This window comes from Panthera leo, chromosome A2 (genome assembly GCF_018350215.1).
Source record: "Panthera leo isolate Ple1 chromosome A2, P.leo_Ple1_pat1.1, whole genome shotgun sequence".
Classification (NCBI taxonomy): Eukaryota; Metazoa; Chordata; class Mammalia; order Carnivora; family Felidae; genus Panthera; species Panthera leo.
In genome coordinates this window covers 158870003-158888108 of record NC_056680.1, presented here as the reverse complement: position 1 = coordinate 158888108, position 18106 = coordinate 158870003, and the positions used below count along the sequence as shown (strand labels likewise).

General features: G+C 39.2%; 1 protein-coding gene across 1 annotated transcript in view; it reads right to left on the bottom strand.

The window, feature by feature from the left end:
- The window catches only part of CNTNAP2 (contactin associated protein 2), a 1228588-nt gene that overhangs the window by 1110391 nt on the left and 100091 nt on the right, over nt 1-18106 (bottom strand). The window contains exon 4 of the mRNA XM_042927363.1: nt 17156-17303. Coding sequence (XP_042783297.1) covers nt 17156-17303 — 148 coding nt within the window. The remainder of the gene's footprint in view (nt 1-17155; nt 17304-18106) is intronic.

Here is an 18106-nt window from a genome sequence, read left to right as displayed (position 1 = left end):
GCCTAGTAGTACCAGAGAAACAGCAGAGAGCCACTGAGCTTGGGGGAAGGGAGATGTGGACAGGAAGACAATAAATATCAGGGACAGATAAGTGTGTACATGTTCAATAACACTGAGTAAGACCCTCCAATGGAATGACAACAAGATATACTAAGATTAAAATTCCCCCAAAGAACATCAGGATGGGAGCTTGAAATTCAAATTGTTAATAAAGGAATGATAACTTTCATACACACCTGAATTTATAAATTGAGATTTAGATCTTGCATGCATTTCAAACTGTGTCTGATTATAGTAATTTTTGATAGTAATACAGTTTGATATAGTTATAGGATGTAGGTAATGCAGAAAAGAATGCAAGAGAAAATTAGTTATCCGTAATACCACTTCTTAGATGGGGCGCCTGGGTGGCTCAGCTGGTTCAGCGTCCAACAACAGCTCAGGTCGTGATCTCCAGGTTTGTGAATTTGAGCCCCGGGTCAGGCTCTGTGCTGACAGCTAGGAGCCTGGAGCGTGCTTTAGATTCTGCGTGTGTGTCTCTCTCTGCCCTTCCTCGCTTGTGCTTGCTCTCTTTCTCAAAAATAAACATGAAAAAAAGTTTTTAAAAAGAAATAATAGGGTTAGCACTCTGATGTGGTTTTTATACTCCTTTTAATTTTTTAATTTTTTTTTACCAACTGGTAAATGAAAGAGAGACTGTTTATATAAACAATTTTATATTCTGCTTTTCTCTACCTAATTCCATCTCATTTTTCTTGCCATTAAAAACTCTTCACACTTTCGTAGTGGCTGCACAAATAGTTCATTCAACCATTTCTTCTTGTCACAGCCCTCAAGGAACTACTTGTAAAAAAAAATTGTTTATTTTTGAGTCAGAGAACCTGCACACTGTGCACACGAGCAGGGGAGGGGCAGAGTGATAGGGAGACAGAGGATCCAAAGTGGGCTCTGTAGAGCCCAACATGGAGGGGGGGAGGGGGCAGACCCACTGTGGAGCTCAAACTCACACCCATGAGATCATGACCCGAGCTGAAGTCCTCAAGACCTGAGCTGAAGTCCAATGCTTACCCAACTGAGCCACCCAGGTGCCCTGTCAAGGAAGTACTTTACTGTTGTGCTTTTTTAATGTTTGTTTATTTTTTTTGGGGGGGGGGGGAGAGAGAATGAGCAGGAGAGACACAGAGAGAGAGGGAGACACAGAATCCAAAGCAGGCTCCAGGCTCTGGGCTGTCAGCACAGATCCTGACATGGGGCTCGAACCCATGAACCATGAGACCATGATCTGAGCCAAAGTTGGACGTTTGAACAGATTGAGCCACCCACATACCCCAAAAGAACTAATTTTACAAAAAGTAAGGCAGAAAAGAATCCACATTTTCCTTTTCCAATTGTTCTACTGGATGCAGTGGGGAACAGGCAATCAATCAATAAACAAACAAACAAACAAACCAAATACATCATTATCCTGGTGTTTAATGCTCACTAGCTGAATGAGTAAATAAAAACTTACTCAGTCGTCAGTTTTCTCATTGATAAAATGGGGACAATAATAGTTCCCAACTCAGCAGTTTAAGAGAATTAAATAAAGCACTGAGCATAGTATCTGACACATCACCTATGGTGAGTAAATGCTGAATACTCTAGCTATATAAATATTATTATTACTATCCTCCATGTGGATCTATTTTGCTCTGGTTTTACGCTGCCTCCAGGAGGTAACATGCTTTGGTGGGAAAAAAAAGGCTAGACTGACAGCATGTGATATATAGGTAAGTTATTTTACTTCTTCAAACGTTGGTATTCTCATCTACAAAATGAGGACACCACCACCTATTTTGTATAATGTCTGCATTACAGACATAAGCCAAACACATTCAATAAATGGTAGCTATTTCTCACCTTCTAGATATAATATTTCCTATCAGATATATTTATAATTCAAATTAATGAAATTTAACCTAAACAAATGGTAGCTTAGTTAATAAAATCACCCTCTTCTTTCTTACTTGAAAAGTACCATTGGGGCACCTCGGTGGCTCAGGTGGTTAAGGTTCCAACTTTGGCTCAGATTATGATCTCACGGTTTGTGAGTTTGAGCCCCATGTAGGGCTCTGTGCTGACAGCTCAGAGCCTGGAGCTTGCTTCAGATTCTGCGTCTCCCACTCTCTCTGCCTCTCCCCTGCTCATATTCTATGTGTCTCTCTTTCTCTCAAAAATAAATAAACACTAAAAATTTTTAAAAATTAAAAAAAGCACTGTGGAAATACTAGCATACTGAATTTTGAAATGTGATCCCAGTACATCATGGAAAATATCACAGTTAAAAGCATTCCCAGGGCTCCTAGCTGGATCAGTCAGTAGAGCATGGGACTCTTGATATTGGGTCGTCAATTCAAGTCCCATGCTGGTCATAGAGCTTACATAAAAATAAGTAAAATTGTCTAAGAAAAAAAAAAGTCCTTGATACTTAAGAAAAAGCATTCCCATTATTTATTTTCCCCTCAAAAAAGGGATCAAATTCTCTACACACACATAGACACACACACACACACACACACACACACACACACACACACACACTGATTTTGAGGTTAAGATTACTACAAAGTGAGCCATGTGAACCAGAATGAAACTGTCTCAAGTTATCCAAATAGCTCTGACTTGGTCAATTCAATTTAAAGCAATAAAAAACCAGCCAAACCAATTTAATGACATCACCCACTGGAGCGAGTGAACCTCTAAATAGAACATAGTTTATACTATCTACATATTATATTCTACTTTGTATATCTCTGAATAAACATGATCAAGATGATACAATGACTTTATCCTTAAAATTCAAAGAACATTCACTTGTATTCTATCATTCCATTTCTTACCAGAGCCCCATGAGTTAGGGAGGGGGAAAGGCATGGCGTTTCATATGCATTGGACAGGTCTGAGTCAGATTACTCAACACATTCACCAGGTCATGTGGTTTCACATGGTGGTACCTAGTCAATGAAAGTGTTGTGAAAAAATGCAAAACCAGGCCTTCCTTCTCTCCCTAATAGTAGGCCTAGAGCTCCTTGCAGAAGAAGCTGAGAAGAAATGGAGCAAAGCTTTATTTGACATATTTATCTCCTCTCTTTTAGAGAAAATCAGCCTTCATATTATACACCGTGAATGTCGATATTTCTCAAATCTGAATGGAGTGTGCTAAACAAATATGAATTTGTATTCTAGTAGCAAAGCACATTTGATACCGTTTCTATTGTTTTTAACTGTCTATTGGCAAATGCAAAATGCAAAGCAACAATTATATAAATAATATTCAGCCTAAACTGTGTGGAGGGAGGATCCAGTCAATCTTATCTCAATCCCAAACTTAAATTCACATGAAAGAAAATGTAAAATTATCCCCCGAAAAAATACAGATCCTAGCTGGTCCTAGCTGAAAAAAAAAATGGTATTAACTATGGCAAAGTACTGACCAATTGGCAACTAAAAAAAAACAGCTTGTATTTTTAAAATGTGGGAAAAAATCTGCAAAAGGCACAGATAAAAGATACAAGTAAGTGTTCAAGGGGTCGTTTTTCTTGCAATATTTCTGCTGATAAGGTGATATAGGAGTGTTTCTGTCTGCAGTATACACACCGGGGATCTACCTCTAGAAGCATACTGTAATACCATGGTTATCACCCTTCTCACTATAAAGTCTTGGGACATCTCAGCATGCAGGAGACACTTTCTGCACATAGCAGGCACTAAAATACAGATTAAACAAAAACTAAATTGCTTCTTACAGTGTGTCTATTTTCTTTATTTTATAGTGCCTAACAATTTAACAATCCAATTACCAAGTGACAAGTGCGATCTCCACAAGCAGTTCTCACCCAGGGGCAATGCTGTCCCCCACAGCAGACATGTTTTAACGTCTGGTGTCAATTTTTGTTGTCACTCCTGAACAAGGAGTGATGTATGACGAGCATCTAATGGGCAGAGGCCAGTGATGCTGCTGAAGACTCTATACGGAATGGGACGGGACATCCTCTTGCCCCCATGGCCAACAATGAATGTTCTCACCAAAAACATCACCATAGCCAAAGTATAAAATATGATTTGTTTTAAAACATTCTTTTATTGTAGAAAGAACAAGAATAGAGAATAAAAAAAGAACGAGTGGCACAAATTACAAAAACAGGAGATGGGGTGATTTAGTTATTTATGGAAGGTCATGTAAGAGATGTGGGAGACGGTCACTACACTGCATGGCTGGTGGACGGTCCAGAATGACTTTACACTGTTGGGTGACAGAAGAACAAACACAATGCATTTTCTAGTCATCCTACGATCCTGAATTCAGAAAACCTCCTTTGTACAATGGTTCTAAATTAATTTGTGTGATGTTTTCCCTTAAAAACTGCTGAAAAAAAGCTTATCTGAAGAATGAACTGAAACCCCCTGTTCCATTCTACCCCTTGGATATGCTTCTGCACCTCTCGCTGGGGTTTGCTATGACTGAACTTGCTCTTTGATTGCAAACTTTAGTATTGGCAAATGTAATTTATTTTTTGATCAACAAAAAGCATTCCTGTAATAGATGGTCACAACTTGTCTAAATTTGGAGTAGACTTTAATCAGAGGTGCTGTTAAACCAACTGTGCTGCTCAGAGTCAAACACTTAGAGTGAGTGACCTCAGTCATATTGTCACCTGGTCCTCGGCAGCACAGAAAACCTTGTAAAATGATTTGAGGAAAGTAATGATCGTTTAGATATAAGCACGCTGCCATAGGAAAGAGGATTCTCCCCACTCCCAACTATAACATTTGCATTTTAAAGCAAGTATAAGAAGCCACTTGCCCAGTCTCTAAATTCCTTCTGTAGCATACATAAATACAGCTGACACAGCAACTTTAAAATAGTACAAAACCCCTAAATATCTGATAAATAGTAGGTTGACAGCAGGGAAGAAAAAATGTTGCAGGAGGCTTTACATGCTGTCTATTTGACTAAGGCTAGTAATTAATACAATCCATGTAGAGAGATTAAGATCAGATGAGCACATCAGATTTATACAAATAAAGGTCTTAACCTAAAGCTCAATTTTACCAATAATTTCAAGAACCATCCATCACAAGGCTGGGTGGGATGAAGCCTAAAATTAAGGCCCAGTATTATGTGTACTCTGACATCTGAGAAAAGTCCGGAGCGTCTCCAATGGTCTGACTGCAAGTTCCCCCTACAACTAACTATGCTCCTGGGGAAAAGGTCCCCTAGCCAAAAACCTTCCCTTATTCTCAGGATCAGGCATAGTTTCCGCTTATTCTTGAACATTTAGGTCGTGAAACACCTCCCTTCAACACCTCAGTGATCACCTAGCTCATGAGTTATTTTCCAGGGAGTTATATTCATAAATCCGGAGAAGCTAAGTGTGTTTAGTTTGCCATAAACATCCTGAAACAGGTTCGTAACAGGAATGCTCAACACATTCCACCGATAAGAACTTTCCTCCTAGAAAAGTTAATTATTTGGGAGTGCAGGGGGCACATTTATCAGAACGTTTACAAAGAGATTGGTCCAAGGGACCTGCCCCCTTCCCTAGGATCATTCTCTCATTAACTGGGAGTGAAATGGAACAGAGGGCAGGGGTAGGCTCTTCAACTCCTCCCCATCCACCAAAATGAGCATGAAAGACTAAAAAAGATGAATACGACACTATTTGGAGCTTAAGAAAATATTACATATATATATTCCAATGAGAACCGGAGTCTAAAAAAATTGTGATAATTTTTTCAAGTCTAGGTATAAAAAAACTGATACTAGTCTAAAAGGAATAAAGTTATTAAATGTTTTAAAATGAGTGATATTTAATTTTTAAAAAATATACCCAAATAATTTGCATTGCTAGAAGGTTTAAGTCAGCATACTAAATGATTATTTTATTATATTGTTACTTTTAATTTATGAGGGTGATAACTGCCGTCTTAAATATTTGCTTTTTTCTCCCTAGCTAAGCTAATTTAAATAGGTGATAATTAAGACTAACAACTCAAGAGTAAAAGCTAATAAAAGAATCTCTTAGTGTATATTTGCAATATTTTAAATTTTACTTCTTTCCTCACATTACTCAGGAATTATAAGTGAAACACTGATGGACTATATAACTGTGATTTTAACTTGCATATTCTTTGCAAGTATGGATTAACATATACGTAAATGGTAGTTAAAATATCTCAGGAGCTGACGTTCCTGGAGGAAGCACACCGAGGTTGAAAAACTTTCTGTACCAAAATGCGAGAAAGCTTGAGCTGTGTTATTTGCAAGCTGTCCTCAAATGAGTGTGTTATGATGACCAGTCCTTTAAATTCCCGTATTGGACATGTGGGATGTACAAAAGTGTTGATATTTTTCTTGCTGAATATCTCCTCCTATATGTTCTTATAGTGAAAACTGTGGGCCAATTTTTATAGTCTTTAGAATCTACAAAATAATATTTTCTGTAGGCCATGACTATGACTATAGAAAGTCCTTGTGGATGGAGAAGAAAAGAATTAGCCAGAAGAGAGAGGTATCAAATGACAGGAAAGGAGCATTGCTTCAGATTTTTATGCAGCGTTTCTAGGTATGCAATTAACTCACTTATGCAACTCACATAACCCTGTGGATTTTGGTTTCCTCATTAGTAAAATAAGGGATTGGGCTGGGAGGTCTCTTGGGAACTTTTTAAAGTTCTTGTGCAGTATACATGTGACTCTTTGTATTAATCAAAATACCTTATTTGTAAACCATGCTGAAGCGTGGTTATTTTTCATTATTTTCTTCTAATCTTCAACCAGTTATCGTAATATGTGTACGCTTTGGTTTAAATATGTATTTTTCTTGGAAAATTATTTTATGAAGAGAATTCTCAACTAATATTCACAATGAAAAATAAATCCACTCTTTTTTCACAATTGAAGTATACTGTTACTCCTAATTCAGAACTGCAAACAGGTACGATTATATGTTATTCTCTGTCAATAATTTTGGTTTACTTTAAATCAACACTGTTGATTTTATATGTGAGCTTTGAAAATTCTTGAGAGTATTTTAAATTTATATTTTTGTAGTAAGCAATACAATGTAAATCTAACTCTAAATCAATGACTAAGTAAATATTTCTCCAAAATATGAACTAGCAGTCATGTGTGACTGTCTTGTATCTAAGGAGAAACTTACTTACACTTACCATGTTTTCTCATTGAATAGACTTTTAGAAAGTAACTGCCTCCCAAGTAAAAGAAACTATACTGAAAAGAAACAACCAAATGCTGATCGCATGCATCTCCACAGACATGAAAAATGAGAACGCAATTCTTTGTTTTTCATGCCATAAATTTCCATTCAACGCAAATGTCACCCTCAAATTCAAATCCAGGAATTAGACCCACCGAGTATTTATCAGACTATTTATTATATAAAATGATAATTTATTATCTTTAATATCTATACCTTTGAATTTACATTGCTCAGTAAGTAAAAACCACAACACAAATGATCTCAAAAATATTTTCCACCTGCTACAATAAGCATCAGTCACTGCATTATCACCATGAAGTGAGACCCAATTAGATATAGAGGGATAACCTTTCTGTTACAAAGCATTCCAATTCCAGTTTGAAATGCAAACTACTTTTCAAAGAACTAAAGAATACACGTGCTTGAATCTAAGTTCCATTTTTCTTAATGGCAAGAACACATATCAAAGTTATTTTTTGTCTACCTGAACACACATTTAGGAACACAGCATGTCCTGCATACATAACATACTACCGTGGCAATTATAATTATCTCTTTACCCTGTGTAACTTGACTTTGATAGCTGTTGAATCTATTTTTACATTGATTTGTTTTTATTTTCACATGAATCTGGATATAAAGTTCAAATTAACTAATAAGAGTGGGGTATTTTTCCTCTGATGATAAGCAATTTATGTATTTATAATTTATGAAGGAGCCTCATGAAATTGTGGTTTAAAATAATCTTAACTAGAAATAACACAAGGTCTCGAAACTTTTAAATTAGAAAAAGAAATACTAAGGGGTGCCTGGATGACTCAGTCAGTTGAGCATCTGACTCTTGATTTCGGCTTGGGTCGTGATCTCCTGGTTCATGACATTAAGCCCTGTGTTGGGCTCTGCGTGGACAGCATGGAGCCTTCTTGGGATTCTCTGTCTCTGCCCCTCCCCTGCTCACACTCTCTCTCTCTCTCTCAAAACAAATAAATAAACGTTTAAAAAAAAAAAGAAAAACAAATACTAAATCCTTTGTTTTATTTGACTCTTTGGAACATTTATGAATACAGCACCATTCAACAGGATACAACAGGATCATACCCTGCTCAACTAATCTATCCAGCATCAAAGAATAATCAATTTTCACTGAGGGAGTAAGTTAGGTCTGCATCATTTACATCTGATAATAGTTCAGTTCAGCAAACATGACTTGTGTAGAGTCTGCTAATGGACAAGATGCCAATAATGAATAAGATAACAGTGTCTGGCCTCTCCCCCAGTACCTCATAGTCTGCTATATTTTAGAATGCTTTGATAAATATTTCATTGGAGATATTCACATAGTATAATGTGAGCAAAAAAAAAAAAATACGATTCACTCTGGAAATTCAGAGAAATCTTCTTGTTTTTAGTATTTATACTTGTTTTTGAGAAAGAGCATGCGAGCGAGCAGGGGAGGAGCAGAGAGAGAAGGAGAGGATCCCAAGCAGGATCCATGCCATCAGCCCAGAGCCTGATGTGGGCTTCAAACTCACAAACCGTGAGATCACAACCTGAGCCGAAATCAAGAGTTGGATGCTTAACCAACTGAGCCACCCATGTGCCCCCAGAGAAGTCTTCTTGTTGAAAATTGCATCTCAACTAAATCCTGGAAGATAAGAAAGTGAGGAGGTGATGGGGTGCCTGGGTGGCTCAGTCGGTTGAGCATCTGACTTTGGCTCAGGCCATGATCCCACTGTCCATGAGTTTGAGCCCCATGTAAGGCTCTGTGCTGACAGCTCGGAGCCTGGAGCCTCCCTCAGATTCTGTGTTTCCCTCTGTCTCTGTCTCTTTCCCACTCACGCGTTCTCTCTCTCAAAAATAAAATAAAAACATTTAAAAAAATAAAAAAAATAAACTGAGGGGGTGAAGAATGGAGAGGGCTTTGCAGTCAGAGACGACATGTTGGAAGAAGGCAGGTTAAAGAAACAGGGCATGTAGTAGGAAACAGGAGTAGTCCGTATTACTGGAGCATGAATTACAACACAGAGGGAGATAAGGCTGCAGAGGTACTAGGAAGGGCACTGTATTTCAAGCTAACACCTTGGACTTTATAGGCAATGGAGCATCATTAAAGTGTTTCAACCACAGGTGTGATACGGTCAGATTTGCATTTCAGATTTAAAATTAGCAAAATCTCGACAAATAGAATTCAATAAATGCTAATGGGATTGATGAGCCTGTGTCACAATTTACTGATCCCCAAGCAACATAAAAAATCTTTTATTCTGTGTGTGTGTGTGTGTGTGTATGTGTGTGTGTATGTGTGTGTGAAGAACACAAAATACAAGTAACTGAGGCCCTTTTATATTATGCAAAATCAAATATTTAATTTAAATAGGAAAACATGGGTGGACTTCCAGAACTGCTTATTTATTTCTCTGCTGAGCTAAACTGATCTGGATAGAAACTGTTCCCAATTTTAATGAATACACATGTTCTCCCAAAATTCATATCCACCCAAAAACTCAAAACATGGTCTTTATTTGGAAACAGGGTCTTTGCAGATATAATTAGCTACTTTAAGATTACGTCATACTGATTCAGGTGGATGTTAAATCCAATGAGTGGTATCCTTACACGAGGGCCACGTGAAGGTACAAAGACACTGACACACAGGGAGGAACACTATTTCAAAGTGGAGGCAGACACTGGAATGATGCACCACCGGGTCAAGGAGCACCAAGGATTCCCAGCAACCACCACAACTTGGAGATGCATGAGACGGTTTCTCCCCTTGAGCCTGCCCTCAGAAGGAGTCACCTCGGCTAACACCTTGATGTCCAACTTCTGCCCTCCAGATCTGTGACAGAAGTAAGCCCAGCTGTCTTACACCACAGTTTGTGGATCTGGGCAACTGACGCGCATGCACATGACAGCACCTCTGGCCTGGGCAGCATGGGAACTGGGAGAGTCAGCTGCGGTCCCTGTAAGAGGATGACCTCATTTGCCCAGCAGGAAAAGGACAAAACACTGTCCGTCTCTTTGGATTTGGCTTCTCTTACCCCTTTCTCCTGCTTTTTCTGGTGCTTACTTTCCACCATGATTTGCACTGGGCGATATATCTAGGCTTTATGAATGATTCATCGAAAGTGAAGGCATATATAAAAATTAGTTTAGCTGTGTATGTCTCTTGGCTTCCCAAGGCACTGACCTCACTCTTAGGAAGACCGGTCAAAAGCTAATACAGGATTTGTCACCAAAAATGTTCACTGCTTCAATCAGTACGCTGTGTGGGGCTCTTGTAAAACGAATGTTTGAGCACTGCAGCCATAAATGGTTTTTAAAAATTGTGAGAGTGAGACTTCTCCCTTCTGCTTCATGTGGTCCCTCTGGTACAGAGCAAGATGAGCATCGGTGTGTTGGAAGAAGGCTTACTGAGTGACAAGACGTGGGGAATATTACTCCGTTTGAAAAATAACAGCATGCACTTGTTTCAACTCAACTTGAGGGACAACTGAATGGAGAAGGAGCAGAATGATTTACAAGAAGTTTAGAGTCATTGAAGTTGGAACTCATGTTACCCTCAAGACAAGTCAGGAAACAAAACCTCAGCAGAAGCCCTAAAGGCTTCAAAGTAGTGGCCTGGAACTAAAACCTTGTCCACCTGGAGCAGAGTGAACGTTTCATTTGCAACCCTGAGAAGTGTCTAATTCCTCAGATGACAAAGTGAGCACGGAGGAAGTGCACTGGGGGGCGATGAGAGGCACGGGGGGGAGTACAGTGGGTGCCCTCCAACAGAGACAGTGCTCATACGGAGATTTCTCCCTGTCTAGTTCTGCTGGCAAACTTTGAGATACAGGAAGCATAACCCCATTCCCTAACCTGGAACTTTAAGACAGGCCTCAGATAAATCCTCTAAGGGGTTGCTAGAAAGATGAGAGAATGCATTTCTCTCCCACAGGAGCGATCAAAGCCTAGTTTTTCCTTGCCGGGACCCCAGCATACACAGTTCTGCTACGCTTAATGGGGAAAAATGGAAGGGTGTATCTGACTGACATTTCCACCATTCTTTTTCTCATTGAAAACCCAAAGTTTTTAAGAGTCTCTTATGCTTTGGCTCTCTCCCTCTCTAACCTCTTTTTTTTTTTTCTTCCCCTCCCCCATGGACTAGAGTCAACAAGTTATATTTTAAAATTCTTCAGGACTGTGTGATGGGTGCCCGCCTTGTATTTTAAAAAGCTACAACACTGTGTAATTGGTGCCCACCATTTCCAACTGCCACCCTTTGCAACCCAATTGGTCAATACAGCCTTTATAAGACATTCCCAAAGCTTGTTCAGGGCCAGACTTTTGGGACCTGTTGTATTTCCCTGTCTGGCCCAGCCATAATAAACTTGTTTTGATCCTGAAAAAAAAAAAAAAAAAGAAAACCCAAAGTTGTTGACACATAGTTCCCTAATATATATATATATATATATATATATATATATATATATATATATATATATACACACACACATACATACATATATGGCCATCTTTTTTTTAAACATTTTTTTAATGTTTATTTATTTTTGAGAGGCAGAAACAGAGCGTGAGCAGGAGAGGGGCAGAGGGAGAGGGAGACACAGACTCTGAAGCAGGCTCCAGGCTCCAAGCTGTCGGCCCAGAGCCCGACGCGGGGCTCGAACTCAGGAACGACGAGATCATGACCTGAGCTGAAGTCGGACACTTAACCGACTGAGCCACCCACGTGCCCCTAGAAGGCCATCTTCTAAAGGCCCACACTGGCCTGAATTCCACTACAGGTAAATTTAAATCATAATACCTTTGGGAAAGCTCTCCATCACAAATAGCTTTAACACATATTTTTATTATAAACATGTATTTTTCTTGGAAAAGAGATAAACACAATATGCATTCTTCAAAAATAGACAAAAAATAATCTGATCTGGACATGAGTTAGGAAAATGGCCCAGTTAGGGATCTGGTGAGAGAAATGACTAGTCATCAACTTTCTGACAATAAAGACAGCTTCCAGGGTGATTAAATCGATGTTTTCCAAACTAAGGGAAAAATTAGACAATGACATTTAAAAATGAATGTTATCGATACTTTAAACTATAAAAGGACTTGAAAGAAAATAATAACATACAGACGTTTTGGTTCTTCTAATCTACACCATCCAATATAGTAGCCAGCAGTTACACTATTTAAATTCAAATTTAAATAAATTAAAATTAAATACAATTTAACATGTAGTTTCTCAGTTGTCTGAGCTACATTTCAAGTGCTCAACAGGCAAACTTGAGCAGTGGCCTCCAGCAGGTCAAGGACATTTCTGTCTTTGCCTGAAGTTCTCCTGAAGAGCATTACTCTAGAACTATTTTCATACCTTTTTCCCCCCCATACTGGTATTGATGCTGGTATAGTTTCCTGCCCCTGTTGTAACAGGAGCGTTCTAGGAGGCTAGGAGTCCCAAATCAGTTTCACTGGATTCAAATCAGTGTGTCAGCAAGACCTGAATTCCACCAGAGGCTCCAGGGGAGTATCTGTTCCTTCCCTTTTCCAGCTTTTGGTGGCTTCTGACGTTCCTTGACTTACAACCGTATCACTGGATCTGTGCCTCTGTGGTCACAATGCAGCCATTTTCCTATCTGTGAATTCTCCCTCTGTCCACCTCTCATGAGGACAGAACCCACTGCTTTAGAACCCACCTGGATAATGCAGGGCAATCTCCCCTTGTCTCAATAATTAACTTAATCATATCTACAAACACAATATAACATTTACGGTTCCAGGGATGAGTAACTCCTATCTCTGGGGCCATTATCCAATTTACTTCAACCTACTACAGTGGTATTTTTAAACTTCTATTTTACTTTATTTTATTTTATGCTGCCGATTCATCATTTACTCCACTGGCATCTATTGGTATGATGTTAGTACAGTTTCCTAAAGTGGCAGACCCCTCTCCCTCCCCTGCCACAGAGGGACTTAACACTGGAAAAATCTAGCTTCCTATTTAGCTTCAGGTATTTTCCCCCTTCCCATCTTGTGATTTCCAGAGCCCTCACCAGATGGAAAAGCCCATAATAGCACTAGCACACGACTTTACAGATCCACTTGCCATGATTATAGTACATGCCCTCATGTTTTAGGCCACACCCAGGTCAGCGCACTATTTACCTTTGGGCAAGCTGCATTTGCCCTTACTTTGAGTTCTAAAGTAACCCCACTGATGGTGTTGGTTTTAAAATAATTTTATGGGGCTCCTGGGTGGCCCAGTGGGAAAAGCATCCGACTTCAGCTCAGGTCACGATCTTGCAGTTTGGGAGTTCAAGCCCTGCGTCAGGCTCTGTGCTGACAGCTCGGAGCCTGGAGCCTGCTTTGGACTCTGTGTCTCCCCCTCTCTCTGCCCATCCCATGCTCATGCTCCGTCTGTCTCTGTCTCTCAATGATAAATAAATGTTAAAAAAAAATGTAAATGATTAATTTTAGGGGTACCTGGGTGGTTCAGTTGGTTGAGTGTCCGACCTCAGCTCAGGCCATGATCTCTCAGTTCATGGGTCCAAGCCCCATATCAGGCTCTGTGTTGGCAGCACAGAGCCTGCTTGGGATTCTCTCTACCTGTCCCCCACATTCGTGCTCTCTCTTTGTTTCTCAAAATAAACTTGGAATGGAATGGAATGGAATGGAACAATTATTTGTAAAGGCAACCATTTCAATTTTTTTTAGATATTTAGATACATTTCTAGAGACTGTAACAAGAATGAAATTTTAAAAAGAGAGCTGGCTGTAAGAACTACTCAGAGCAATGAGAAGATAGATCAATAAGAAGAAACCCAATAGAAACATGGGCAAAATTCTCCAATAAACACTTCAAAAAGAGGGCCTAGAGATGACCAACAGGCATAACCTCTTTAAAAACCAGGCAAGTGTTCCCTAAAACCACAATAAGATAAAATAACACCCACCAGAATGGCTAAGACTTTCAAATCAATAAAAAGTGCAGGAATTTGTGAAGCAACGGCAACACTAGGACATCGGTCGTGGAAGTCTGAACTGATACAACCGCTTCAGGAAAAAATTTGTCATGATTGACACAAGTTAAAGCACACAGATATCCTAACTTAGCATTACCTATTCCTAAGTCGACACCCATGAGGAATGTTTACAGCAATCTGACCCAAATGGCCAAAAACTGGAAACAATTCATATGTTCATCAACATAAAATGAGTAAGTGTAGAATATTCACACAATAGAGTAACAGTACTAATGAATATCAACAGATCCCTCACATGACAGCGTGGCTAATTCTCACAATTACTGTCTTGAACAAAGTAAGTCAGGTGAGAAACAGTGTGTACTTTAGGGTTCCATTTGGCTCAGCTGGTTGAGCGTCTGACTCTTGGTTTCAGCTCAGGTCATCATCTCACAGTTCGTGGGTTTGAGCCCCGAGACAAGGTCTGTGCTGACAGCACGAAGCCTGCTTGGGATTCTCTCTCTCCCCCTCTCTCTGCCCCTCACCAGCTTGCGCGCGCTCACTCGCGCTCGCTCCCTCTCTCTCTCTCAAAATAAATACACAAACTTAAAAAAACAGCAGTAACCGCAGGGGGCGGTTGTGGGGTATCCATTCGATGCTTTCATTGACTTGGTGATGGCGGCCCAGGTGTTCATTTTGTCGGAATTACGAGGCAGGGAAAGAGGCAGCGGTAGTGAGCCCTGGCACCACAAGCACCACACCAGCCGGTTTTCCACTCAGCTCTGTCATGCTGGCTTAAGTGACCTTTCACCTCTGCTATTCTTACCCCAAACACTATTCCTACACTAACTGTTCCCTTTGTCTCTCATACCACGTTTTCCTTACTCACTGTTGTATTACTAACATTCAGCACATTTCATGACACATAAAAAGTGCTCAATAAATAATTATTAATAAAATAAATTACACACATCATGGTTCCCATGAAGAGTGTTACATATTTTTCATTTACCAAAAGCTGAGCATGCTGCTTAGAAAATCCGTCGTGTAGAGAAAAATTTCACATTTTGTTGTGGCTTTCCCAATGTGCTGACAGTCAGAAAATGTGTGAATACAGGGTTCTGTGTCCATAATACCCAGACACACAAATAAAAAACCCAAATTTATGTTAGGGCTCATTTTAGCTCCTCCTGGCAGGTTAAATCTTCCTCCTGAAGAGCCACATTCTCCTGAAGAACTAAATCCATATGTGTCTCCATTCATTGTATTTGCTATGCTAAAGTGATGCATGACCAAATAAAATAAACAAGCAGGGAATTTTTTCAATGATCTCCACGGCCCCTGTGCAGCAACCAGTTCAGTTTGCACATAATGATGTTGCCCATGAATAAATAAATAGGATTTGGTCATCACCACGGCTACCATTTTCACCAATCTCTGTAACTAATTCTTACAGAGGTAAAGGCTTTATGTGTATTTTATTATAAACCACCAAATGTTGGTTAATTTCAAAAAGCCTGCCCAAGAGGACACCTGCCGTCTTCTGGTTACAGTGAGCTTTTATTTTTCTGGATCGATAGGAAGGGGTAGGAGAGTCTAACAGGAGACTCCTTGCATGAGGCTAATATCCCAATTCCCCATTCCGTCCCTATCCAGCATTCCTCTTCCCCCAGCGGTAAGAGGGGAAAAACAACTTCCTAGGAGGGGGAAATATTTCACCAGAGAATTCATATTTTAAAGCCAGTATTTGCAAATCATGTATTTGCAGACTGAACTCACTAGCTAGTGGCCTCAAAACAGCTCAAACGATCTTTAAAGTATTCTGTGTTGGCAAGGCCTTCATACAAGCAAATAAGCAAAGATAAATCTTCTGTGATGAACCCAGCATCAACCTCGGTCCCAAAGAAGCTCCACAGATCAAGTTTCAAAGAAACAAAAGTCACAGAGAAGAAGATGAGGAAGCCCTAAGATAGGGAGAGGCAGATAAGAAGGCTATCGGAGAAGAAAGAAATGAAGGAGGAGGAGGAGGAGGAGGAAATCAGCAAAATGAGTAAAAGAGAGACAACAGAACCACAATCCCCAAAATCCACATATTACAATCACTAGATCTATTCATCTATCTATATTTATATAACGTGTGTGTGTATACACACACACACACACACACGTATATGCATTTACAAAATATAAATAAAAAGTTTAAAATATTTACAAAATACAAAAAAAGTTTAAAACATAATTAAAGGACAAGTATTGTTTTAGGTGACCGAGTCAATTTTTATTTTTTTAAGCATTTATTTAAACATTTCGTGTTTAATTAAAAATTTATTTAAATGTTTATTTAAACATTATTAAAACATTAATGTTTGCTGAAACATTAAAGAAAATTTTTTTGACCTGCGTCAAAATCAAGAGTTGGACGCTTAACTGACAGAGCCACCCAGGCGTCCCCAAGTCAATTTTTAAATGAAGCAAATAAAACTTATAGACATGTAAAATATCAGTGACATTAAAACTTACTGGTTAGCTTTAAAATAGTAAAAGGTGTAACCGAAGACAAGTGGCAGGAAGTTCTCGAGAATGTATCCAAAATCCATTGCAAATTATCAAAATGATGGATAATACTGCAAGTTTCTGCTTCTTAAATATTTCATAAGACTTTGGGCAACTTAATTAATAAGCTTTGCCATTTAGTCTACTAAACAAAAATCAATTCCCGAATCCTTTGTTTAAGGTATTTTTTATATGCCTGTTTGTGTAAAAATGTAAAGATATATTTTAACATACAAATAACCTTGCATATTATTCATATACAAAACGAGGGAGTTTACCGTCAGAGAAAGCAAGTCATGTGAAATAATCAAAAATAAACAAATTACTAAGTCAATGAAGATGACAAAATCAACCGCGAATTCCAAAAGGTACTCACAGTAAGAACAGCCATAGACCTCAATTCTGAGCCCAATGCGGCCTTCTCCGTTCCAGTCCAGAGGCACTATGCGCACGTAGCGGGCAATGACCACGTGCTGCAAATCATGCCGTACCACGCCGTCAGAATTGATGTTCCCAGGAAATGCCTGGAAAAAAAGGAAAGGGGTTAAAAAAAAGGAAGGGAAAACATACTCTGGAAACAACCACGTTTTCTGTGCGCTAAAATAAACTTCCATTTTCTTATCCAATGGCAGGATTTTATATTTTCTACGATCGCCAATTTGAAAAAACTACTATACCCCCTTTATTTGAAAACAAGTCCAGTTTTAAATGGGAAGTAGGCCCAAATTTCCACGGGCCGTTTCAAAGGAGAAAATACACATGTATGAGAAGAATGAAACACTATATGGTACCCAATGCAGTGTCCAGTAAACATTTAAATTATGAGTGCTAATAGTCTGCATTTCATTGCAAACTATTTTTCAGACTCCAACCATATTTCTTGCTGTCTAAAAATCTTCTCTGCATTACCTTCCCGTGGCACCATTAGAAATGTGAAAATTTTCTCAATATCGGTTATATAAAAAGAACAGCTGAACATGCCATGCAAGTGGCCACGGTTTTCTACCTTTTATTGGCATAAACACATTCATAGAATTTACAAGTTGATCAGAAATGTGTTCATTCCAATTTTACTCATTTACAGAGGATTCTATCAAAAAAGTGATTTCCCGGGGCACCTGGGTGGCTCAGTTGGTTAAGCATCTGACTCTTGGTTTCAGCTCAGGTCATGGTCTCACATTTTGTGAGCTCGAGCCCCCTTCGGGCTCCATGCTGACAGTGCAGAGCCTGCTTGCAATTCTCTCTCTCCCTCTCTTTTTCTGTCCCTCCCCCACTCGCTCTCTCTGTCCTTCTTGAAATGGATAAAGATAAAAATATTAAAAAAAAA